The 25279-nt window shown below is 49.5% G+C and overlaps 1 protein-coding gene across 2 annotated transcripts in view; it reads left to right on the top strand.

Annotated features, from left to right (window-relative positions):
* The first annotated feature begins 15293 nt into the window (after positions 1-15293).
* The window catches only part of CAV3 (caveolin 3), a 15377-nt gene continuing 5391 nt past the window's right edge, over positions 15294-25279 (top strand). For both annotated transcript variants that reach the window (XM_006152041.1, XM_006152040.1), the window contains exon 1: positions 15294-15583. In XM_006152041.1, coding sequence (XP_006152103.1) covers positions 15470-15583 — 114 coding nt within the window. In that variant the 5' untranslated portion in view covers positions 15294-15469. The remainder of the gene's footprint in view (positions 15584-25279) is intronic.

Here is a 25279-nt window from a genome sequence, read left to right as displayed (position 1 = left end):
TGGAGCCAAGGGTGCTGGAGCAAGAACCATCCAGTAACTCCATGAGTCAATAAAGTCCACCTCCTCCTCTTTTTGTTTTTCTTTGAGCCGATGTTTGAGTCCACCTTTCTGTGACTAATGACGCAGTATCACGCTGGGTAATTTGTAAAAATCAGAGGTTTATTTAGCTCACAGTTCTGGAGATCCGGGGCCAAAGGGTTGCATCTAGTGAGGACCTTCTTATGGTAGGGATCTGAAGAGTCTTGAAATAGCAGAGGGCATTGCATGGTGAGAGAAAGCATGAGCCCATATCAGTGTCCATGTCTCCATGTGTCTGCTTTTCCTACAAAGCTACCCAGGGCCAAACGTGGAGGTCCACTCTGATGACTTCTTCCAAGCCCAATCACCTCCCAAAGACCCCACCCTTCTTTTTATTATTTATTTATTTATTTATTTATTTATTTATTTATTTACTTTTGACCATCAAATCAAGGATATTACTATATCCCACCTTTCAACACCATAACCAGAGTAGGCCTCTGAGCTCTCAACACTGTGTAATAACTCATCACACTTCAACACCTGAATTCCTGGGGGACACACTCAAACCAGAGCAGCTAATTCGACTGGTTTTCTTTCATTTGCAACTGACAAAACCTCAAGACTTTTTCAGAGGAAACCATATCTACACCCCTCCTCACTCACCCTGGGAGAAGGAGGGTGGAGGATAGAGACCCACAGGCCAGCTTCCAGTTCCCTGCCCTGTCCAATCCTGAGGGTGCCTTGCTGCAGAAGCAATTCAGATCTATAATACACAGTGCACTTAATCCTGGATCAGCAGAGTACCCCCATCCTTCCACTGAGTTTGAACCCACACACGCATCAGCCTACAGTCCAGTCGAGTGGATTTATGGCCAACGTGAGGCTTGAATCACATGGAGCAGCTTCTCCCTCTTCCTATCAGACTGACCTTGGGCAGATTCCTTTCATTCTCACAGAGTCTTTATTTCTTCATCTGGGAAATGGGGATAATAAGACCCACCATTTTTCCACATTGCCTGGTTTTGGGGGATGTCAGCCCTACTTCCTACCTGTTCTCTACCTTGGCCTTTATCCCAAATTTCTAGCTCTCCCCAGAGGGACTCTCTCCTAGGTCTAAAATAATAATCCCATCAACCACCACCTGGGCTTCGGGCTTGTTACAGTTTAAAAATCCGGCTGCAGACTCCTGCTATGCTGGCCACACTGCTGCTTCATCTCTGCACCCTCCCCAGGCCCTGGTCTAGCCCCCCGGACTGCAATCTGGGACTGATGTACCTGGCTCAGACGTGACTGCTGGCCATGCAGGCTGATGACCACTCCGGGCGCAGCTCTGCCCACAGAACCGCTCCTTCACACGTCCCCTCCTGGGCCAAAGGCCCAAGGGCCACCACATCGTCACCACCACCAAGAGCAATAGGTCGTCAGGGCACAAGTTTACAGATGGCTCCTCACATGAGACCTGTGCTCCCCTACCTCAAACCCCAAGCAAGGACCACGCCCCCAAATTATCTGGTAACAACAGCCTGAGAATCCATGCATAGCACCTGCACGTGGTCCCCACTCCCCACCAAAAACCATCTTCAGGTGCAAACCACAGGCCATCCTAGTCTCTTTCTTTTTTCTTTTTTTTGGGAGAGGTTTTTGCTATAGGGCACATGCACTCGCCAGAAAGAGAGAGACAGACAGAAAGCGAGAAATCACCCCCCATGGGGGATGGCCACGCCACAGTCCTTTTTCCTCCATTCTTCTCTTGAGATCTTGGGCACACACATACATACACCAGAGTAAGTTTAAGCCACCGGGTCTGGGACTCGAACCTCAGTCGACTACATGGGAGTTCAGCGACAAAGCCATTATGCTAACTGCTGGTCCCAGTCCTAGTCCTTTTCAAAGCAGCCTGTGGCCCAAGGAAAACTTAAGCATCTCTGAAATCAAATCCCAGCACTGTCGCTTAGAGGCTGTGTGACCTCAGACTCATCACCGCACCTCTCTGAACAGGAGCACCCACCATCTTCTGAAAATGATGGCAGAGATGCAGAGAGGGGATGACGTGCCCAGCACTGTGCCTGCCAGCCAAGCCTCAGAGCCCACTCATTCAACAAAGACAACCAACGAAGTTTCCTTCTCCCTTTGCTTAAGAAGACGTTGCTGGGAACCAGCAATTAGCGTAACGGCTATGTTGCTGGACTCCCATGTAGTTGACTGCGGTTTGCATCCCGGACCCGGTGGCTTAAAACTCATGCCGGGTGCGTATGCGTGCCAAGATCCCGAGAGGAGAATGGAGGAGAAGGGATTGTGGTGTGACCATCCCCCCGGGGGGTGATTTCTTGCTTTCTGTCTCTATGTCTCTCTCTGTCTGTCAGGCGAGGGCACGCGCCCTATAGCAAAAACCTCTCCAAAAAAAAAAAAAAAAAGAAAAAGAAGACATTGCTGGGACCAGAAGTTAGCATAATGGCTATGTCGCTGGACTCCCATGTAGGCGACTGCAGTTCGAGTCCTGGACCCGGTGGCTTAAAACTCACGCCAGACGCGTGTGCGTGCATGCCCAAGATCCTGAGAGGAGAAGGGATTGTGGCGTGGCCATCCCCCCTGGGGGGGGGATTTCTTGCTTTCTGTCTCTGTCCCTCTCTTTCTTTCTGGCAAGTGCATGTGCCCTATAGCAAAAAAAAAAAAAAAAAAAAAAAAGACGTTGCTAACATTGATTAACGACAGAACGTATTGCACTCTGGCTGTGTCCCAACACTGCCCCGAGCTCTTTCTATCCACGAGCTCGTGTGTACTAGCCAAATCCTGTGAGCAGGAAATATAATCACCCCATTTTGCAGAGTAGGAACCTGAGACCTGGTGAGACCAAGTGCCTTGTCTGAAGTTACACTGAGTACGGGATGCAGGTGATGTCATGGTTATGTCGCTGGACTCCCACGTAGTTGACCATGGTTTGAGTCCTGGACCTGGTGGCTTAAACTCACACCGGCGTGTGTGCATGCATGCACAAAATCCAGAGAGGAGAATGGAGAAGAAAGGGAATGTGGTGATTTGGGGGCGATGATTTTTAGCTTTCCCCCTCTCTCTGTCTCTCCAGCTAGCGAATGTGCCCTATAGCAAGAATCTCTTAAAAAAAAAAAAAATGTCACACCGAATACACAGCAGAACCAAGCTGGAGCTGAATTAATGTCTCATCTTTTCCAAAACACAATCTTGAAATGTTTCTGTGTTTAACGTGAACATAATGGCCTTCCACACCAATTTGAAAGTGCTTTGAATCCAGCTGATTCAGCTGTGCTGTGAGTCGTTACATGTGCGTGGAAACCACTACCCTAACAGCACCCCAGAGCCAAGTATGAGCAGAGGCCCAGCTTGACTGGCTGTTAGTCGCCTCCTTCCTCCTGGAGCGGACATTGGACTTGATGAGTCCTGGACCTGCATTCACAATCCTCGCCTTCTCCCCGTGGGGCACAAGTTCTGAGTTGCCGAGGTCCTGACCCTATATAGCTTGCAGGAATGGATACAACAAGGTCCGTTTTTTCCCGGACACCTTTCATTCACAGAAATTTCTGGCTGCTCTAATTCTCTCCCAGATATGAACCAGTGTAACATGATCACCATTGACTCACTCAACAAATACCTATAAAGTCCCTCCTGGCTGCCAGGAACTATCCTCCAAAAAGCTAAATTCAAAGCAACAACTTATTACCCATTCTTATTCATTTCCCATGTGTCAATTTCTTCCAAAAGGTCCTTTTGGTCTCTGCCGGCCCGGTACAGTTAATTTCTCAGAACATGTGGTCAGAGACCTCGCAAATCCTGCAGGCTCAATTATTCCCCAGTTAACCTGCCTCTATTAAAGGGAAGATTGTCCTGTTCCAACCCCGACAGATAAATCTCACTGCACCGAGCCGGCCCGGGGGCAGCTTCGAAGGCCCCGTTTCTCCCTCCTTGCTTTTTTCCCTTGTCGTTTCATCTTCCTCCTTCCGCTCATCTTTCTGTTGGTCTCCCTGCCCCACCCCCAAAGCCACATTCTCCTCAGCGCTTCTCTAGGTGAGATGCCCAATATCTGCCCTTTCCCACACCCCTCCCACCTCCTGGCTTCCAGGAAACCAGCCAACTGGACTGCTCTGCCAGGTTTGCTAAAAGGGGATAAAAGTAAGGCCCAGCAGCATGGCAGCCCATTTCACCCTAATAAAATGAATGCTTCCTGGGCTGGACAGGGGGCAGCTGTAAAATGTGATGCTCTGCGAGGCTCATCCATGTGGAAAGGGTCCAGGTTCGTGTCCAGAGACCTCCCTGAGGACTCTAGACACACACGAGTGAGTGCCATGACCTGGGGCTAGCAGAAGCTGGGGCTGGATCACAGTGTTGAGAACCTGTCTCTGTCTCTCTCTCACATGCTCATGGAGGAAACAGATAAATTTAAAAATAAAAAAGGGGGGTATAAGCAGATGGCATAATGGTTACGTCACTGGACTCCCCACATAGTCAACTGCAGTTCAAGGCCCAGGCCCTGCAGCTTAAAACTGTGCACATATGTGTGCATGCCTAAAATCCCAAGAGGAGAAGGGATTGCAGCGTGGTCATCCCGCCTGGGGGGAGGGGGAGGTGATTTCCCACTTCCTGTCTCTGTTTCTCCAGCAAGCACATGTGCCTTATAGCAAAAACCTCTCTCAAAAAAAACAAACAAAAAGCCTGCCTCCCACAGTAACACAATGGAGGTAAATATGCTTGATGGCGAAAACTAAAACCTCTCCGTGCCAGCGCGACAGGATATTAAAATAAAATATTACAGTGATACTGTCGCATATCTGAGCAAAGCAAAGACCTCGTATATCCAAACAAAATGAAGACCGACCACCAGCTATGACAGGTCTATTTCAATAAGCGGGATTTTATTTACCTGCCAGAGGTGCCAAGTTCATCAGATAAACGCAACCTGCTGAATCCGTCTCCGCTCGGTTTAATGATCCTATTAAATGTCTCGATGCGTCTCCTCTTGAGGTGATCAAGGTCCTATTTTTTTAAATACTCTATTAAATTTCTGACAGTCACATCCTACGCATTCTATTATCTTTGTCTTCTTGTCTTCTTAGACAAGTTGAATTTGTGTCTTTTTTTTTTTTTTAATTGACAGACGATGCACATGCTTACCAGAAAGAAAGAGACAGAGAGAATGAAAACACCCCCTTGGGATCAGCAGTTTGCGTAATGGCTATGTCGCTGGACTCCCATGTAGTCGACCGCAGTTCGAGTCCCGGACCCAGTGGTTTAAACTCACGCCGGGCGCGTGTGCATGTATGCCCAAGATCCCGAGAAGAAAATGGAGGAGAGGGGATTGCGGCGTGGCCATCCCCCCTGGGGGGTGATTTCTCGCTTTCTGTCTCTCTGTCTCTGTCTGTCTGGCAAGTGCACACGCCCTATAGCAAAAACCTCTCTCTCAAAGAAAAAAAAAAAAAAGAAAGAAAAGAAAAGACCCCCTAATGGGGCATGGTCACACTTCAATCCCTTCTCTTCCATTTCTCCACCTTATCTGGATTTGGGACATGCATGCACATGCCCCCCGTGTCTTTTTCTTTTCCTCTTTTCCTTTTGTTTCTTTTTTTTCAGTTGTGTGTGTGTGTGGGGGGGTGTGGGTGTGTGTGTGTATTTAAGTGTTTTGCTAGGGAGCACATGCATTTGCCAGAGACAAAGGCAGACAGAGGGAAAGTGAGACATCACCCCCCAGAGGGGACAGCCACCTCGCAGTCCCTTCTCCATTCTCCTCTCAGGATTTTGGACACGCATACACACACACCCAGTGTGTTTTTCAAGCCACTGTGTCTGGGACTCAAACCCCAAAGTTGACCATTGGGATCGCACACCTTAACCACCACACCACCTTCACCGTGCATCGGCTGCTGGACAGCAGAACGTTTTCCAAGCTGCTGGGCCCAGGATTTAAACTGCAGGGGACCACAGGGGATCTAGCTCCCTTACCCACTAGGCCGTAGGGCTGGCCCACAGCAGGGTTGAATTTAAACTGGGGTTTAGCATGCTTGAGGTGGCTGAGGCGCTTCCTTTCATTTTGGATCCTTGCAGCTAACCTTGCCCATCTCACCTAACACCAGCCCCTTACTCTGTAAGGCCCAGAGCCTGGGTCTTCCATGTTCCCGACCTGCCTGGACGCACACAGCGTACATCCGCTTTGTAACTGTGTCTGAGTTCTGGGAAGGGTTCTGCTTTTTCCCAGGCAAGACCAACCACCATGGGATAATTTAATATGGACGTGAAGGGCCTTCACAAAATTCATGAAAAATGCATATCATGGACAAACTATGTGAATTTCAATTAAAAAAACTCATACTTTAGTATGAGCTTTTTGAAGTCCCCATAGGGTGACCTTTCCTTGTCAGTGTGTCAGCTGTTCTTCTAACTCACGGTCACTGGTTTAGCCCCATGACACTTTTTTATACCAGAGAACATGCATGAGAAAGAGAGAGAAAGAGAGAGAGAGAGAGAGAGAGAGAGAGGAAGCACCTCCTATCTGGGCCTGGGCCTGGTTATACCACCATCCTTTTTCCTCCCATTCTCCATCCTGGACACGTGTGCATATGCCCAGGTATTTCTCAAACCCTGGTCAGCCATATGGAATCCCGCTTCCACTGTGCAGTGCTTAACCTCTGCCCTCCAGAACCATTTTGATGTTAAACTCAGTCTTTCCCCCAAATCCAATGAAACAGGTACACTGAGCTATGAAGCTTTATAAAGCCAGTGAGGGGATAGGGTAGGAGGCCACACTGCAGACAGGTGGTCCTCTACCCCCAAATCTTCATAGCCACCTCCTTCCCTTCCCCAGTCTCTCTCCCTGGCTCCATAGCTTGGCCCTGAGCTCCTCCTCCCCACATCCAGACAGCAGGTTCTAAACTGGGACTCACTGGGAAGGGGAGCTTTCAAAAGCACAGATACCTGGATTCCAACACAGAGAGTCTACATACCCGGCCTGGGGTATGGCATGGCCACTGGAATTCCTCATAGCCAATGTGGTCTGTACCCTAGATTGCACCAGCTCCGCCTCTCTCCCAGGCCAGACTGTCCTGCTCCATCCCCAAGCACACACGTCCTTCTCTCTGAATCAATTAATCTCCAACTTTCCTCAGTCCCCACCATTTCTTACTGTCTCCCCTCACTATTATTATGTCTGCCCCCTCAGTTTCCCTCCATCTCAAAGGGGTGCACTTCCTGTACCAGGTCTATCAGAAGAGAAATGGCCACCAAGGCTGTGTGTTCCTTCCTCCTGACCTGCCTCCTTCACTTACCCTGAGAACATGTAAGTTGGTGACCCTTGCTTGGTTTCACTTCATCTTGTGATCATTCTCCTTTCACAGGTCAGAAAACTGAGATGCAAGGTCACACAGCTTAGGACTAGCAGATTCTGCCAGGGCACTGTGACCCGGAAGCCCAAGGTCTAAGATGCTCAGGTTTCTGCCTGCCTTAGGTGAGCTACCCCAGTATCCTACCCAGTCAATTCCCAGAGAGCTCTGGCTTTTGCAAAGTCCCTCCTTATATAAGCGCCCCCCCCCAGCCTACTTGTCACCTGCAGACATAAAGACAGGAAGGGAAAGGAAGTCTGGGGCCCAAGATGCACTTGGGCCGGCCAGCAGGTTCTGCTCAGCTGGAGGCCAGCGGTGTCTTTGTTGTCTGGAAAGATGTCCCTGCAGATGGGGCCCTGGGATCTCCACAGAGCCAGCTGCTACAGCTGGAAAGGGATCCAGATGTTCATAAACCAACAGGCAAGAGTCACAGGGACCCCTGGGCACCGGAAGTGTGAGGCTCAAGGGGTCATGCGAGGGCAGAGGGGAGGTGAGAGAGAGACTGGAGCATGGCCCCTGATTTGGAGCAAGAGCTGAATGGAGGCACTATGAAGATGGAAAAGGAGCCAAGAACCAATACAGGAGGCCTCTGGGAACTAGGAAAAGCAAAGAATTTAACTCTCAAAACCTCCAACAGGGATGCTGGCTTGCCAACTCCTAGATTTTAGGACTGGTGACCTCCAGAACTGTAGGAGTGCTATTTTAAAATAAGTGTGTGGCTATTCATTACGGCGAAACTAATACAATTCGACGTGTGGGTCCTTCCCGCTTGCAGGGGCCTGCGAGGGTCACTGTACCTAAGCAGCACAGAGTGGGGGCTTAAATAACAGAGCAGCACTGTCTCCTGGGCTGGAGCCTGAGATCAAGGTGTGGACGGGGACGTGCTTTCTCGGCAGGCAGCTAGAGGAGGCTTGGGCCAGGCCCCTCTCCAGTGTCCAGCAGCTCCTTGGTTGTGGCGGCTTAATTCAATCCTCACATAGCATTTTCTCTGCTTGCGTGAACCTCTCTGCGTCCAAATCTCCCCTTTTTATAAGAATACCAGCAGGTAGCATGGATCTTATGCTGCAGGTTATGACCCTGGCAGCTGAAAATTACACATGGTGCGTGTGTGCGTGTGTGTTCATGCGTGTGTGTGTGTGCACGTGAGTGCGTGTGCACATGCCCAACATCCCAAAGGGAAAACAAACAGAGAAGGGACTGCAGTGTGGCCATCCACCCTGTGGGGTGATTTCTCACTTTCTCTCTCTCGGAGTCTCTCTGCAGTGAGCATATGCACCCTATTGCAAACTTAAAAATAAAAAGCTACATTTGCTAGGGCCCAGCCTAATGACCTCATCATAACTTGATCATCTGCAATGACCCTGTTTCCAAATAAGGTCTCAGTCCCAGGTACTGGAGAGAAGCACTTCCGTATCTTTGGAGAGGACTCGGTTTAGCCCCTAGCTCTGCTATTCCTAATAGCTACCCTCCTCTACAAACCCAGAGGAGGAGGAGATAATGCCTTCCCTGACTCCCTGCCCCTGCTCTGCCCTGACTGCAGTGGATCCAGGAAACCAATGCCTGCGCCTGGGGACAGCGCCCACCCACTTGCTGGCTGGAACTCCAACACACTGCAGGGGTTCCAGGTGCTCCACTGACTCTTATTCCCGACAAGACTGAAATCCTCCAGGCCGGAGCTGTGCCAGTATGCATTCGATGGCTTCTTTCCAGCGTTCACTGCGTGCCCACCACACAGGCAGCAGGCCAGGCCTGTTTGTCATTATTTGCTCTCGTCTGCCTCCCCCGCAATATGGCAGGTCGGGGTCCCAGGCTCCACATCATTTTATTCTCGGCACCTGTTCTAGACCACACACCCAGTGAGTGTTGGTTGAAATGATGCATTATTCATCATTCCTTCCCTGTCCCCTGAGCTGAGCGCAAACACCCGCGCAGACTCAGTGCGTGCTGATCAAAACCGTGGCCCCGGGACAGCTTCCCTCCACGCAGAAGGGCTGAGCTCCACCAGCTTTAACACAAGGAGTGGTGAATGAAGTGGAGCACGCTCTGGGACTCGTGTGCGGCTCGCGTCTGTGGTGCAGGCGGAACGAAATGGGAGTCAATTCTTTTTGAAGCAGAGACCAAGCTCCCATGGGAGACTAAGAAGGAAGATCGGTGACCAGTCTTGTCCTCATCCCTTGTGAGTCCAGCAGATTGAGACTTCAGAACCAAGCAGGAGCTCATTCTCAGGGCACCCAGCTGCAGGTGCATCAGCCGGAAATGAATTCAGATGCAGATCCATTCTACAGGGCCCCTCCCAAACATCAGATCTCTGCAAATTAATGACATGCTGAGGGCCAGCTCATGGCATGGTGGTGAAGGTGGCTATATCAGATGTGATCAATGGACAGTTTGAGACCCAGACTGGGCAGCTTGAAAAACATGCTGGGTGTGTGTGTGTGTGTGTGTGTGCACCCAAAATCCTAAAGGAGGGAGAGATAGAGAAGGAATTTTGTGGTGTGACCATTGCCTAGAAGGGAGGGGGTTCTTTCTCACTTTCTCTCTCTCTCTCTCTCTCTCTCTCTCTCTCTCTCTCTACAGCAAGGTGCATTCACCCCCTCCAGGGGGGGGGGGGGGGGAGGATCAGAACACCAAAGCTCCTGCTGCTCTCAGGGACTAAGGCTATGAAAAAACACAGCAAACGCTGTTCCCGTCCACAAGCACACACTGCCCCTTCCCTGGAGTCCGCTCCAGCGTGGCTCCTGGGTCCTGAAGAGTGTGTTTTCTCTGTTGATCCCAAGGTAGGAAGCTCCCACCTCCCTCCTGCACCAGGGAGGCAAAGTGCATTCCACCCCAATGAGGCAAAGGGCCATCTCCCACTTGGCATCTGCCCTTGGAGGGGAATATGAGGTCCCAGGGCTCAGTGGCTCCTTTGCATTCACTGTCTGACGGAAAGACAAGGAAAGGATTGAAGACGTCCGCATGCAGTGTGGGCGTCAAGGCAGAGTTCTTCCCAGGTAGGGGAAGGAGGTAGGAGAGCAAAGCTTTCACGGCTCTGAGGTGAAACCGAGGCTGCTCAGAGTCTGGCCTCTCTCAGGACTCGAACTGGAGCCTATGGGCCAGACCTTTATTTCTGTGACTGAGCTGCCACTTGTTTTTGTAAGTGCAGTTTTCCTGGAGCACGACTGTGCCCCTTCATCTAAGCATCACCCACAGTGGCTCTCACGCTACCGAGCAGAGCCGAGTAGCCATGGCAAAGACCCTGTGGCCTTCAGACCTAAAACCACGGCCAGCTTCATGGGTGTGCATCCCCATCCTGGGCTCAGGAGACACCACATCTTACAATTTTTAAATCATTTTTTCTTTTTCTTTTTAGAAAGATTTTTGCTATTGGACATATGTGCTCACCAGAGAGACAGAGAGACAAAAAGCGAGAAGTCACCCCCAAGGGAGGATGGCCACATAATCCCTTCTCCTCCATTCTCCTCTCAGGATCTTGGGCACACACGCACACATACCCAGCGTGAGCTTTAAGCTGCTGGGTCTGGGATTCGAGCTGTGCTCAATTGCATGGGAGTCCCGTAACGTAATTATTACATCTGCTGGTCCCTTAAATCATTTTTCACAAAGGGCCCTCCATTTTTGTTCTGCCATGGGCCCCACCGATTATATAGCCGGTCCTAGCACATTTCCTACCAAGCCCTATAGCTTGCCTGGCCCTCTGCTTTCTCATCACTGGCTTCCCTTTCACTCTCTGCCTTAGTGCTTCCGGCCCCAGGAAGCCTAGCTTTCCTGAAGCAGTTGATTATGACACCTCTGGAAAACCATGAGTCAGTTCTTCCTCATATCCCTAGCAGCAAATCTATCCACTATCACTACGAAGGGGGCCTACTGTGAGCCAGGCACTGGGTTGAGTGAAGCCAAAATCTGCCACTAATTTGCCAGTCCTTGGGACCACTCAGAATAAGTCTCATTGTCCTTTAAGTCTTCAGAGACATGACTAAAGTTCTTCTGTCTCTCCTCCTGTGTTTTCTCTTTTCTAACCGTGAATTATTCTGTTTCTCCAAGCCATGTTTCAAGCTCCTGAATCTTCTCATTCACCCTTAGATGATGCAGTTTCTAAAGATCCCTTTTAAAGCATGGAGCCCAAACAAGGCCCTGAGTGTGGTCTGATCAGGGCAGAGTTGGGTAGACCAGTTACCTCCATCATTCTAGCGGGTATAGCTCTATTAGTATACCCTGAGATCACATTGCCCTTACTAGAAACAATTCAGAAAACTCTAAAATCTCTGACGTAGGAAGAGATGGCACTGTTAGGCTCATTATATAGATGAATAGCTGCTCTTCTGTCTCCAAATCTCAAGCTCGCCCCTCCATCAAGATTTTTTGGGCCCTCAGTTTCTTCGTCTGTAAAATGAAGAATGTGAATCTCTTCCAGCACTAGCTTGCTGTGATCTGTCTTCTAAATACGAATCTTTTTTTTTTTTTTTGGAGAGATTTTCACTATAGGGCGCGTGCACTCACCAGACAAACAGAGAGAGACATAGAGACAGAAAGTGAGAAATCACCCCCCAGGGGGGATGGCCACGCTGCAATCCCTTCTCCTCCATTCTCCTCTTGGGATCTTGGGCACACACGCACAGGCGCCCGGCGTGAGTTTTAAGCCACCGGGTCCAGGACGCGAACTGCGGTCGACTACGTGGGAGTCCAGCGACATAGCCATTACGCTAACTGCTGGTTCCCCTAAATACGAATCTTAACATCTCAGTCATTGGGGCTAGCAGGTGGCATGGTGGTTAAGGCTCTGGACTCCCACGTGGCTAACTGCAGTTCGAGTCCTGGACCTGGCAGCTTACCTTCTCAATTTTCCCTCTCTCTCTCTTTCTCTCTCTGTCTCTGATCAAATTAAATAATAATAATAAATAAAATTATATCGTTATTTAAATTAAAAAAATAAAACAGTCATGGGATCAGTGCAGAGATGTGGTGGCTAAGGTGACTGAATCGCTCATGGCCAACTTTGTGGTTCAAGTCCCAGAGCCAACAGCTTGCAAAACACACGGTACACATGTGTACGTGTATTCAAGATCCTGAAAGGAAGAAGAAATAGAGGAGGAAGAATGTCGGAAGTGGCCATGCCCCATTGGGGGTGCTTTCTTCCTCTCTCTGTCCTTCTCTGGCAAGTGCGTCTGCCCTCTGGCAAACTAAAAACAAAACAAACAAAACAAAAACGAACAACAACAACAACAACAAAAACAAGAGAAGAAAATTGAAGCTTTCTACTTAAATCTAAAGTTCCTTGGAAAAACAAAAGCTGTTTCTTTTCTGCTAATCATTCTTGGCCTACCTTCCTTGGGAATATCTGCATCAGCGAGAGGCCTCACTGGTTACTGGTGGACCCAGATTTGACAGCTCGCTGAGTCTTCAGGCCCAGGCCTGAGTCAGCTTCTATAACCCTTCCCTTCCCATTATCTCCCCTTTTCATACTCCACAAACTCATGTCTTCCTGCACATCCCATTTTCAAGATCATTTTCTCTGTATCCTCTAGCAAGCCAAACAACAACAGAATGCCTTTAAAATAAGAACGCAGAGTCCCCCATAACCCCAGATACAAAATGGGCTCCCGAAAGCCTCTCTCCCTCCTCGGCTGTGTTCTCTTCTTAGACTCATGGCCCCAGGGTTGACTTGAAAGCCTCATCTTTCAGTATGTTCTCAGTAACACTTTCTGCATGGGTACATGGGCCCTCTGGGGCCCCGTTAGGCTTTGTACTGTGTGTGAACCACAAAATCACACACAAGGACCCTGGGCAGGTACTAGGCACAGAAAGGGTGAGTGGCTGATTCAGGTCACAAAGCTGGTGAATGATGGGACCAGAAAAAAGCCGACAGTTTTGTCTTAAATGCTCTTTCCGCTAGCATCGAGGAATAGGATTGTTGGGATGAAACAAGAGCTAGCCACATCTCTGCCCCAGACGTCGGCTCTCTCCACTCTGTCTTTCTGACCCCATCCACCCCTCTGGCCCGACCCTGGTGCCCTTCCTTCTTCTTCAATCCTGAATGCATATCAACTGCCTCACCCCCTCGGCCTGGTGTTGATCACCAGCTGGAGGTAGCACCCCTTCCACACGACAAGCCCGATTCTGCACACCAAGGGCGCCTTAGCACGGTGCTGGCACCCGGTAAGTCTCAACATGAGGCAGTGACTGGAGCTGTGATGGCTCATTGTTCTAGTTACCGTGGCTGGGAATTCAGTGACTTAAAACAATCATTATACTCCTACTCTGTGGGTCAGATGTCAGGGCGCGGCGAGAACAGCGGTGTTCTCCCATGACATCCAAGTTTCAGCCAGGAGCCACGACGGTCAGGGCTGACTTGAGGTCTGGAGGCTGAAACCATCCTCCTTCACGCTCATGTGTGCCGGTGACGTTGGCTGACGGTGGAGCCTCGATTCCTCTCCTTGCAGTCTCTCCACCTGGGCTCCTTTGGGCTTCCTCACAATATGGCCGCTGGGCTCCAAAGGCAAGAGTCTGGAGAGGAGAGAGCCTGGGAAAGGAGCATCCATGCTGTCCTAACCTGAGAGCAGAGATGCAGTCGTTGTTGCAAAAGGCCACCCCTCCACCTACCCCTACCACCCCAATCCACCCCACCCCGCCACCATCAGTATAGCCTTATTACCATCGCTTTCCCGTTAGGCATATTCTCTTCCACCCGGCTCCTCCATCCCTTGTGACAACACTGCCACTGGCTGGCCTGCCTTGTCACCAGACGTATCTGATGTGGCAGTGACCACAGCTCCAGTTCAGACTCAGGTCTCTGCCATGTTCCACGTGAACACAAAGAGCCACGGTCCTTCTTTACCCCAATCTCAGCAGGAGGAGAGACACAGTTCTAGGACCCCAGGAGATCCTGGAGACCCAGGCGAGGGGAATGAAAAAACACAAAGCAAAACAGTTAACACCTAAAAGACTTAGTGACAGGACTTTCTAGTTGGCTGCCTTTTATCTCTGCCTTTTACCGCTGTGGGGGGCTGACTTCGGTTTCTGCTAAGAATCTGTTATTTCATCTTCCTTGGCGAGTGGGGCGGCCGATGAGATAGTAACAGAAATCGTTGCCTAGGCTTTTGCGGGGAGAAAAAGCGGCCCTGGTCCCTGGGGATCGGAGTGTTCATCCTTCATGCTGCTGGGGCCTCAAGTGACAGCTGAGTCAGAAGAGGGCACAGGAAAACGGAGCGGGGCATCTAAGAGTCGCAGCCCCACTGATGTGTGTGACGTGTCTGCGCCTGAGAACGTCCTGGGAGCTGTCCGGGGGGCGGGGGAGAGGGCAGTGTAAATGCGGACTTTGCGTCCCTTCCCCGCACACCGTGATGAAGACAGCAGAGGAAGGCAACCTGGTCAGTGGTCTCCTCCCCGATCTGGTCCCCAGACCTGTCCCCAGACCTGTCCCAGACCTGCACCAGACTCCAGTATGTCAACACCCCCTCCAAAGAAAACCCCCCAGATGGGCTCCAGGCCACCGAACAGCAGGAAAAGGGACTGACAATCAGCTCAGCGAGAACCCCTGCAGAAAGCATCTTCCCTTTCCAAGCCCGGGGCGGACATGAGCCCAACTCCTCCTCTCCACTAGGAGGCAGCACCTAGACATTACTGTCACGCTCCCATTGTACAGGTGGGGACATGGTGGCCCAGAGCCCTGAAGTGCGCTCAAGGTCGCAAGAGGCAGAATGGAACCATCCCTACCTCCTTTCTTGGGCAGCCCCTTCCCGAAGGACCCCAAGCTCTGATGTCGGTGGCGCCAACTCCAGGGACCGCCTTGCAACAGCCGAGCACGGGGAATGCCAGGCCCGGTGGCAGGCGGCGGATGCCAGGACAGCGGCTCTCGCGTGAGGGCCAGCGTGCGGCCACAGCCCCCTTTAAGGAGTGCTCTGGGCCTTCCAGAAGAGCTGCAGTCTTAATTTTAGCTTGGAGGCCTGCCACGGGAGGCTTTAGCGCGAGGCAGCCTGGAGTTATGTGGGACAGCTGTCAGCCGGCATGCTGGGTGGGGCCTATTTAGCCCGGCAGGGGCGCAGGTCTGGGGACACTGAGCTAGTCTCTCCCCCCAGCATTTTCAGCCCCGCTGGCCGCTCGGTTCCAGGATGATGACCGAAGAACACACAGACCTGGAGGCACAGATCGTCAAGGACATTCACTTTAAGGAGATCGACCTGGTGAACCGGGACCCCAAGAATATTAACGAGGACATAGTTAAGGTAGGCTCTGGGGCCTGCCGTGCCTGCGGGGGTCAGGTTTGCAAGTATGTGGGTGCTGGACAGGAGGGTTTGCTCCAAGCACGGCCAGCTTCCCTGCACAGAGTAGGTGCGCTACTCCAAACTCCCCCCACAAGGCTTGTAACCGCCCCAAAGAACCTTTACCATAAACAAGAGCAAAACATCCACCGCATAGACTCGGCTCCGGTGCCGATGAGCAGGAGGCAAACCACAACGAAAATGCCTTCTTGTGACTCTCAGACTCCTGCCACTCGCTCCTGGCTTCCTTCCCAGGAGGAGCAGGGATGGGTCGCCAAGTTGGGCTCTTTTCGTGCCAGGGGACACTTCCGCAGCGTCCACCATGGGCCTGGGGTTAATCCCTAGAGGGTGGCTTCCAGCAGGGGCACCCACTCCCCCAGAGCCCTGTCCAGTGTCTGTCCCCTAAAGCAGGAGGCCATGCCCAGTCTGTACCCCAGCTCCGCAGCTTACCCCAGATCTGGTGACCAGGATAAGACACAGGCCTCTCAGATAGTGCCTGGTTCTGGCCTCAGGGAGTCTCCCCATGGCCAGTGCCTGACACGGGCCTCTTTCCTCGCCCGGTGACACTAATGGCCTGGCTATGTCCAGGCCCACACCCCCAATCCAGCCTTCACCTGGTAGCTGGAGGGATCTTTCTAAAGCAAAGTCCTTAGAGCAGGGTCCCCAGAGACCAGTATCAGAGTCACTGAAGAGGCTATTAAAGGGGCAGGTGCCTGCCCACCCCCAGCCCCCGAGTCCTGCCAATTACACTGGAATCTCAGAGCAGTGTCACCCAACAGAAGCGAATGCAACCCAACACACAAGTCCCTGATGGGATTTACATTTTCTAACAGCCACATTTAAAAAAGGAAAAGCAGGTCAAATGAATTCGTACGAGGATTTTCTAATTAATACGTAACCCTGTATGTCCAAACTGGTACCACGGACCATGGAGGATCCTATAAAACAGGTACCCACAAACTACTGTGCCAGTTTTTCTCACTCTCAAAATCCAATCTGGGTTGGAAATCTCAGTTCCAACTCTGAATGTTCGACGAGACGACCTGCCCCATACGCTTCATATTTAGAGGTCAGAGTTACAGGCTGGAAATAAATTCACGTACCTAAATTGTTGCACACATTCTTAAACATTTCTCCATCATGGAATCGGATGTCAGTTTTTTCTTCTTTAAAACTGAACACAATTTAGAACTCCTCGGTTGCACTAGCCACATGTCAAGGGCTCAAAGCTGGCAGCCACTGGGTTAGACAGCATGGTAAGGGCTCGTTCTTTTGGTTTTTAAGGTTTTTGCCATAGGGCACGTGCACTTGCCAGAGAGAGACAGAGACAATGAGAGAGAAAGTGAGAAATTGTGGCCATGCATGCACATGCACCCAGCATGATTTTTCAATCCACTAGGTCCAGGACTAAAACTGAGTTGGCCATGTGGGCGGCCGGCACCTTAACCACTATGCCACCTCTGGCCCCAGGAAAGGCTTATTCTAAAGCACAGCCCTGCTGCCGTCCTTCTGCAGGGCACCTCCTGGCTGGATAAAGTCTCACCTCTCCATGGGACTTCCCAAACCCAGCACAATCTGCCCTCAACCTGTGTCTTCTGCCTGGTATGTTCCCCACTGCTAGCTCACCCCCTAGAATATACCCGCGTGCTTTTGCCAGGTGTGTCCATCTCCTTTCCTCCACGTGGCAAATGCCCCACTCAGCCTTCAAGGCCCAACTTAAATGTCACCTCCTCCAGGAAGCCTTCCCTGACTCCTTCAGGCCACGCATTGCTCCCTTGTCTGTGCTCCCCTTCATGGGGAGAAAATCCTCCGTCACAGCTCAGATAACACTGTCTGTTACATGTATTTGAATCATCAGTGGTGGAAATAGGGTCTACATTATAGCTCAGTGTGACAAACTGCAGTGGGGATGATCAGAGAGCAAATTGCAAACTCTCTTTATAGCTTGCATGGTTTAAATACACTGGAGAAGTGTAAATTGTGATAAGTCGTGGTCTTTCACCGTGGGGTCTCGCAGGACTAATCCCAAACCTGACTTTCACAGAATTCACCTTCAAGTCCAGGCTCTTCTACCTAAAAATGGACACTGGACCAAAAGCTTAGGTTGCCTGAGTCTCAGTTTTCCCCATAAATGAATCTTGAAGCATTGCTATGCAGAAGAAATACAAGGTGAAGAGTAAGAGATAAGGGGCTTGAAAGGGGCTAGCACAGAGCAAGGTTGTGACAAACGTGAGCTGAACACAAGCCTCAAGGACCTGGCAGTCTAGAGGACAAGAGGGTGAAGCTATGGGCCAGACCGACATCCAGGTCACCCTCTAGGGTCCCTGGTAAGCTGCTGGGGGTTAGAAGAGGACCCCACAGAAGAACACGCCTTCTTGAGGAGACCCACAACAGGTGGCAAGTGCAGGGAAGGCCTGTGGGTCCTACTGAACCAGAAGTAAGCCTGCTCCAAGCTCCAGGTCCCAGGGCCCAGGACCAGATTAGAACCCCAAGAGAGATGTGGGCGGCAGCACCACTGAAGCAGCTTTCTGCAGCCTCCAGAGAGCTAAGAGCTGTCCCCTCTTGGAGACCCTGAGCCTCTAGTAAGCAGCACCCAGCCTGGCCCCGTAGCTAAGCTGTTAAGGGAACAAGATCTCACCGAGCTGACCATGGTTCAAATCCTGGCCCTTGTGATTTGAAAAACATGTCAGGCATGTGTGCATGCATGGCCTAAATCCCAACAGAACGAAGAAATGGAAGAGAGAAATGAACACACCCCATAGAGGGCCGCTTCTCTCTCTTTTTCTCTCTGATATTAAAAGCAGAAGGAAGAAACAAGAACAAAAACAGTACCCAAAGCTAAGAATGAGGCCACATGGGGACCAGCAGATGGCATAGCAGTTATGTCTCCAGACTCTCACATAGCCGACTGCAGTTTGAATCCCAGACCTGGTGGCTTCAAACTCACACCGGGCATATGTGCATGCGTGCCCAAGATCCCGGGAGGAGAATGGAGGAGAAGGGATTGTGGCATGGCCATCCCCCCTGGGAGGTGATTTCTCGCTTTCTGTCTCTCTGGCTCTCGGGTGAATGCATGTGCCCTATAGCAAAAATCCCTCCATTTCTGGTGAGCGTACATGGCCTATAGCAAAAACCTCTCAAAAAGAAAACAAACAAACAAACAACCTCTCCAAACACAAAAAAAGAAGAAAAAGAAAAAGGCCACACAAATAATTTTCTCAAGAGGAGTTTTTTGGTTTGTTTTTACTTCTTTGGTTTGAGGAGTTCTTGACTTTTTAAATTCTTTTTTCTTTTCTTAAATAAGTGAAAATTGAAAAAGTTTAGTTGCGTTTGTTCTTATAGGAATAGCCCCAGACTTGACCTTAGCAGACCCAATTTCAAATAGTGGTTGCTTTTACCTGAAAATGATGGCACGAGACAAGGCACCTAGATTGTCTGAATCCCAGTATCCCTCTGTAACGTGGGAATAGTGGGCCTTCCAGCTCGCCCGTGTGCACACCTCTCCCTTCATTCCCACTCTAGAAAGCTCTCGCCCCACCCCCAGGCATGCCACAGGACCCCCATCCCAGCCCCAGCCCCAGTCCTCCTGAAGTACTGCGAGTACTGAGGGCTGCTCATCCACAGCGTTCTCTCACCCCCTGACTCGCACTGGGTACCCAGACCCTAAAGCTGCGATGCCTGAGCCTGAAGCACCCTGCAGGTCCTTCGGCTTCCAGATTCAACTCCCCTCTCCTCGGGTGCTCCAGGTCAGCCCTTCATACAGGACAGGAAAACATGTGGCCCCAGCCTCTCCCATTGCACAGTTCCTGTCCCACCTCCAACCCAGGTCTGCCACAAAACGCTCTCCATCAGAGAAGCAAACACCCTGTAGCCTACCAGCTCAGGCTAAAAAACACCCAAAGCAACCAGTAACCTTCAAGTTCTGCAAACACTTGCCCCTAGTTTGAATCCATCTGGAACATCCTGGTGTTCAAAGATGAAACTGACCTGATACCTCTCCTTATGAAGAATCCAACCTGACAGATAAGATGAGACTAGAATGAGAATATCCTGGAGAAGATATTAAATGCTTTAAGTTAGTGACAATGTGTCATGGGAAGTTAGGGGGAAAAGAAATCACTTTCCACTGGGAAAGTCAGTCAGGAGCCAGCTTTATGGGGAGGTAGTTTCCAGGATGCATTAAAAAAATGAAAGAAAGAAAAAAAAAAAGAGAGAAAAGAAAATGGGGAAGAAGACTCCCCCCCGCAAAAATTACAAAAATAAAAAACCAGAATAGGCAGACATGGGAACTCTTCACAACATGGAAGGTCAATCAGAATTGGCAAATGTGAGGAGCAGGTATTGATTGCCACTTCCTTTCCCATGTTCATGGCAGACATTACTAATAGATCACAGCACTTCCAGGAAGCCAGGTCCCAGCAGCTAGGCAGAGTTGGCACAACCTATGAAACCTCTTTGCTACTCTGTTTGTGGGAGAAAAATGAACCATTGAATGGGATTAGCACAGAGCATCTGAAAGTGAATTTGTAGGAGAGAAAAAGGCAGAGCAGGGTGAGGTTGGACTATGGATGATCATCCAACCCACCAATCATTGCACCTGGGCAATTTCTTCCTTTTGGAAATGACTTGCCTTCTGTCAATGACCTCTAGGAAAAGCTATTGATACATCAGACTAAGTCACACAGAAGTATTATGACTTAGTATTATGGGGACCCTTGGGTATTAACTGGTTTTTCCAAAATGTGATCCATGTCTTTGGGGACTTTGTTAAATGAAGATCCCTGGGCCCTGTCACCAGGGGTTTTTATCCAGCCAAGATGATACAAATTTCACGCTTTTATGTTTTGGGGTTTCGGCTTTGTTTTTTTTGGTTTTTTTTTTTTTTGGTTTTTTTGAGAGATTTTCACTGTAGGGCGCGTGCACTCGCCAGACAGACAGAGAGAGACATAGAGACAGAAAGCGAGAAATCACCCCCCAGGGGGGATGGTCACGCCGCAATCCCTTCTCCTCCATTCTCCTCTCGGGATCTTGGGCACGCACGCACACGCGCCCGGCGTGAGTTTTAAGCCACCGGGTCCGGGACACGAACCGCAGTCGACTACGTGGGAGTCCAGCGACATAGCCATTACGCTAACTGCTGGTTCCCTCGGCTTTGTTTTTAAAGACAAAATTTCACCATGTCACAATCCTCCTACCTCAGCCTCCCAGCTGGGACCATGGACATAGGCCACTACACTGACTCTTTTTTAGGCAGTGTTTTACTATGTTGCCCAGGTCAGCCTTGAGCTCACAATCCTCCTGCCTTATTCCCCTGAGTCACTGGGATTACCAGTGTGTGCCACCACACTCAGCTTTTTGGTTGGACCAAGAATCAAAACCTGGGTGTCCCATGTGGTCCTAACTTATGGAGCACAGCATCTTACCAGCATGCTCCACCAGCTGGGCCAGTACTTTCATGTTTGTATGTCAGCACACAAGTTCTCCTTGTCCTTTAGTAATCATACCTGAAATTCAGAGTTATCACTTGTTTTCTTTAAAACCACATTGTATAAGTTACCAATTATTATCTAACAAATCATGCTAAAACTTGGTGGCTTAAAACAACAACTGTTTTATGATCTCTCATAGTTCAGTGGGTTGATGGGGCTCAGCCTGGCAGTTCTTCTGTTGTGGCTGGGGTCCCCATACACAGCTGGTGGCCAAGGCTGCAGTCACCTGGGGGCTCCACTGAGCTGGAATATCCAAGGTAGTTCAAGCATGCCTGGGGCATTGCAGAGATAACTGAAAGGCTGTGCTCAGCTGGGATGCTGAGATGGCTGAACTTCTATCCCCAGGTAATTTCATGTCTCCCCATTCAGATGGCCTCTTCATCCGTCTCTAGAGCAGGGTATAGCAGTAGATTTCTAACTCTACCGGTCTCTAGAGCAGGGTATAAAAGTGGACTTCTAACATGGTGACTGAGGGGTCCCAAAAGCAAAAGCTGTTAGACCTCGTTAAAGTTTATTTCTAGAATTAGTAAACCCTCCCTTCTGTCCCCATCTGTTAGTTAAAGTGAGAGACAAGTCAAACCCAGACTCAAGGTGGGCTGAGACTACCCAAGGACATACACACTGAGAGGTATGACTAACTGGGGATCACCTTTGGAGACTAGCTAAGCACCCAAGAGAAGCTGCTACATAACCAAACCTCCATTTCAGTCCAGGTGCTCTGGCTCTAGGATGCTCTCTCTCCAAAGTTCCAGATAATTCCTGGCCACCTCCTTCCAACATCAAAACTGGCCTGTGCTGTGTCCTGTGCCTCAGCTCCTGCTCAGTTACCTGGCCCATGAAATGACTCTGGGCAGGGAGACTGCAGAGAAATTTCAGACATACACTTTGATATCAAGCTGACTTGGGCTTCATTCTACTTGTGCCTTACATGACTTGTGAAATAACAGACATAATGTGCATGGGCAGAAACCACCACCTACAAGGGCCACATGCATTGTGGTCATCCCAGATGTAGAGAAGTCTATTATTAGCATTACAAATTATAACAGAAGCAAAACTTTACCATTGTTGAGATTTCTTTGCAGCCATTGCATCATTTTAGCTTCCTATTTTATAGGCCAATAGTTCTCACACTATCTGGGTGAAGGGCTAGTTTTATCATTATTATTCCAATCTAGTGTACACTAACACTTGTTTAAAGTGCAATAAAAATTCATTACTAGAGAAATGAGATGAAAAGCAGGCATGCAAGCATGAGTGCTAAGTTTTATTATTGTTAGAGTCTATAGACATTAAATCATTGCATCAAATTTCTATGAATATTTCCAAATATTTACTCTCAACTTCTGTGCTCACTTTATTGGAGTGGGCTTGAGATCCCAGAACTGTGTACCACCTTGTAATAACTAGGTAAAAGGTGAGGAAGTAGACCCAACAAAACTAAGCCAGTTGCTCAGGATTTTTTTTAAAAAATGTTTAATGCCAGAGGGCACATGCACACATGTGTGCAAGAAAGAGAGAAAGAAAAACCACCCTCAAAATGGGCCTAATCATGCCATAATTCTTTTTCCTCCTATTCTTCATCCCATAAAGATCCTGGGCACACATGTACATGCCTGGTACATCTTTCAAGCTGTTGGGGCTGAGACTTGAACCCTCATTAGCCACATGGGATCCTGGTTAGTTGTGTGGGAACCAGCTTCCTCTGCATAGCACTTAACCACTGTACTATGGGACTGGCTCTTGCTTAAGTCTTCGGACTCTAAAGCTAACTCTGTGTCACTAGGGGTCTTGTCTCCATCCTCTGGATACAAAGTTGGAAAAACAAAACAGAATAAACAAAAACCAGAGGCCTCGAGAAGGAAAACACCCTGCCCCAAATCACACAATAACTCAGTGGTCAAGTGGAGACTGGAATCTGGTGTCTATCCCCAGCTAGAGCTGCCTCCTCCACCCACAGAAGTCCTGTCTGAATTGTCCAGGGCCCTGGATGCCGAAGGACTGAGTCATGCAGAGCCCTGGGGAAGTATTTCTGACAGGGGGTGGCTGCTGGCCTCCTGGGCATCCTCGGCAACGCCTGGCCCTGCTGTCCTGCACCTTCCCTGCCCTCCCAGGGACTGCGGGGGCTGTGCTGACAGGTTCTGATTAATCAACTGGCTCTTTTCCTGTTCCGAAAATAACTATGCCAGAGGAGGGGACACTAACCCTTCCTACCCTCCTGGCCCTCTTTCTAGCTGCACATGCAGCCCTGAGGCCCAGCCAGTACATCCAAGTCCCCCAGCCCTAGCCCACCACCCTCCAAAAAAGCCATCTCCCTTCACTTCTGGAAATAAGAAGTGAAGTCACTGTATGGTTCTGATATATGGCAGGGCTGCCTAGAACTTTCTGAGCTTATCTTATAGATGTCTCCTCAGACTAGCACTGCGTGACCCAAATCCTCACAATGCTCAAGCCAAGTCTGGGGAACAGCTGTCTCCAACCAGCACAACCCAGCCCTCTGGTAGCATGTTCCTAATTCACAGAAAACAGCAGTTGTCAACAGAGCACTCAAAAGCGAGCCCTGGAAATGATTCAGCTCTCAGCACCAATGACTTCTGCAATCAATCAATGAAAATGATCATTAAAAGAAACAACACAGAGATCCTGGGGGTGGCATTATTGTAAGCAGCACACAAGGGAAAGGAGAGCTACCTCTATCTTTTCATCTCCAACTGGGACACACACACAGTTGTACATAAGGACTTTTTAAAATTTTTTTGAAGAGTTTTTTTGTTTGTTTGTTTCTGCTATAGAGCGCTTGCGCTCGCCAGAAAGACACAGGGAGACAGAGAGAAAGCGAGAAATCACCCCCCCCGGGGGGGGGCACCCCCCCCGGGGGGGGTGGCGGGGATGGCCACGCCGCATACCCTTCTCCTCCATTCTCCTCTCAGGATCTTGGGCACGCAGGCACATGTGCCTGGCGTGAGTTTAAGCCACCGGGTCTGGGACTCGAACCTCAGTCGACTACATGGGAATCCAGCGACATAGCCATTACGCTAACTGTTGGTCCCTATGAAGAGACTTTTAAAACTTTGTGGAAAGATAGAATTAAAGTATAAGTTTTATTTTGATGGAAAAGCAAGGAAAGGAAAAGAGAGAGAAAGAGAAGCACCCCCAAATGGACCTAATTATGCCACAATTCTTTTTCCTCCTATTCTCCATCCCGTCAAGATCCTGGGCACCCACGTACTTGCTTAGTGTGTCTTTCAAGCTGCCAGGGCTGAGACTTGAGGCCCCTCTTAGCCACCTGGGATCACAGAAAACTAAATAACTTGCTCATGAAATCAATACATAGTTTTCTCGAAATACACATTTTTCATGAACTTTTTTTAAAAAGAATGATTTATTTTTAATTCCATTTGTTATTATTTTTTAATTTGACCTGAGAAAGACAGAAAGAGAGAAAGGCAAAGGGAAAAATCAAGATGCCAGGTCTGGGACTCGAACCATGGTCAGCCATGTGGGAATCTAATGCCCTTAACCACCATGCCACCCGCCAGCCACATAACAGTATACTATTAAGTGAACAAAGCAAATTATAAAATAATACGTAGAGACTGGATTTTTGCTGTAGGGTCTGTGTGCTCCCTGGAAAGACAGAGAGACAGAAAGTAAGAAGTCATCCCTCCCTGGCCCAGAGGGGATGGCCATGCCACAGTCCCTTCTCCTTCATTCTTCTCTTAGGATTTTGAGCACACATGCACATGCACCCAGAGTGAGTTTCAAGTTGCTGGATCTAGGATTTGAACCATGGCCAGCCACATGAGAGTTAAGGTGGCTTAATCCGACATGGACTGGGTGCTTCGATTCCCTGACCAGCAGCTTAAGACATGTGCCAGGTGTATGTGCATGCATACCCAAAAATCCCTAACAGAGGAAGTAGAAAGGATGGTGATGATATCTCCCTGGAGGTATTTTCCCTTTTGTTTTTTATAGCATTTTTTATTATTTTTATTTATACATTTAATCGTCATACATCATTTAAATTACAAAGAGACTTCACCCAGTATGACATACACCTCAGCCCAGCCCAGTTGAGAACACTATACAGGTTCCCATCAACAAATAAAACTATGTCTGTGTCCCAGACACGTCTTACCTCTCTATTTTTTCCCCAAATTTCCTTTCCTAC

Source organism: Tupaia chinensis, unplaced genomic scaffold (genome assembly GCF_000334495.1).
Source record: "Tupaia chinensis unplaced genomic scaffold, TupChi_1.0 Scaffold000333_1, whole genome shotgun sequence".
Taxonomy (NCBI): domain Eukaryota; kingdom Metazoa; phylum Chordata; class Mammalia; order Scandentia; family Tupaiidae; genus Tupaia; species Tupaia belangeri.
This window is presented reverse-complemented; position numbering and strand designations above follow the sequence as displayed.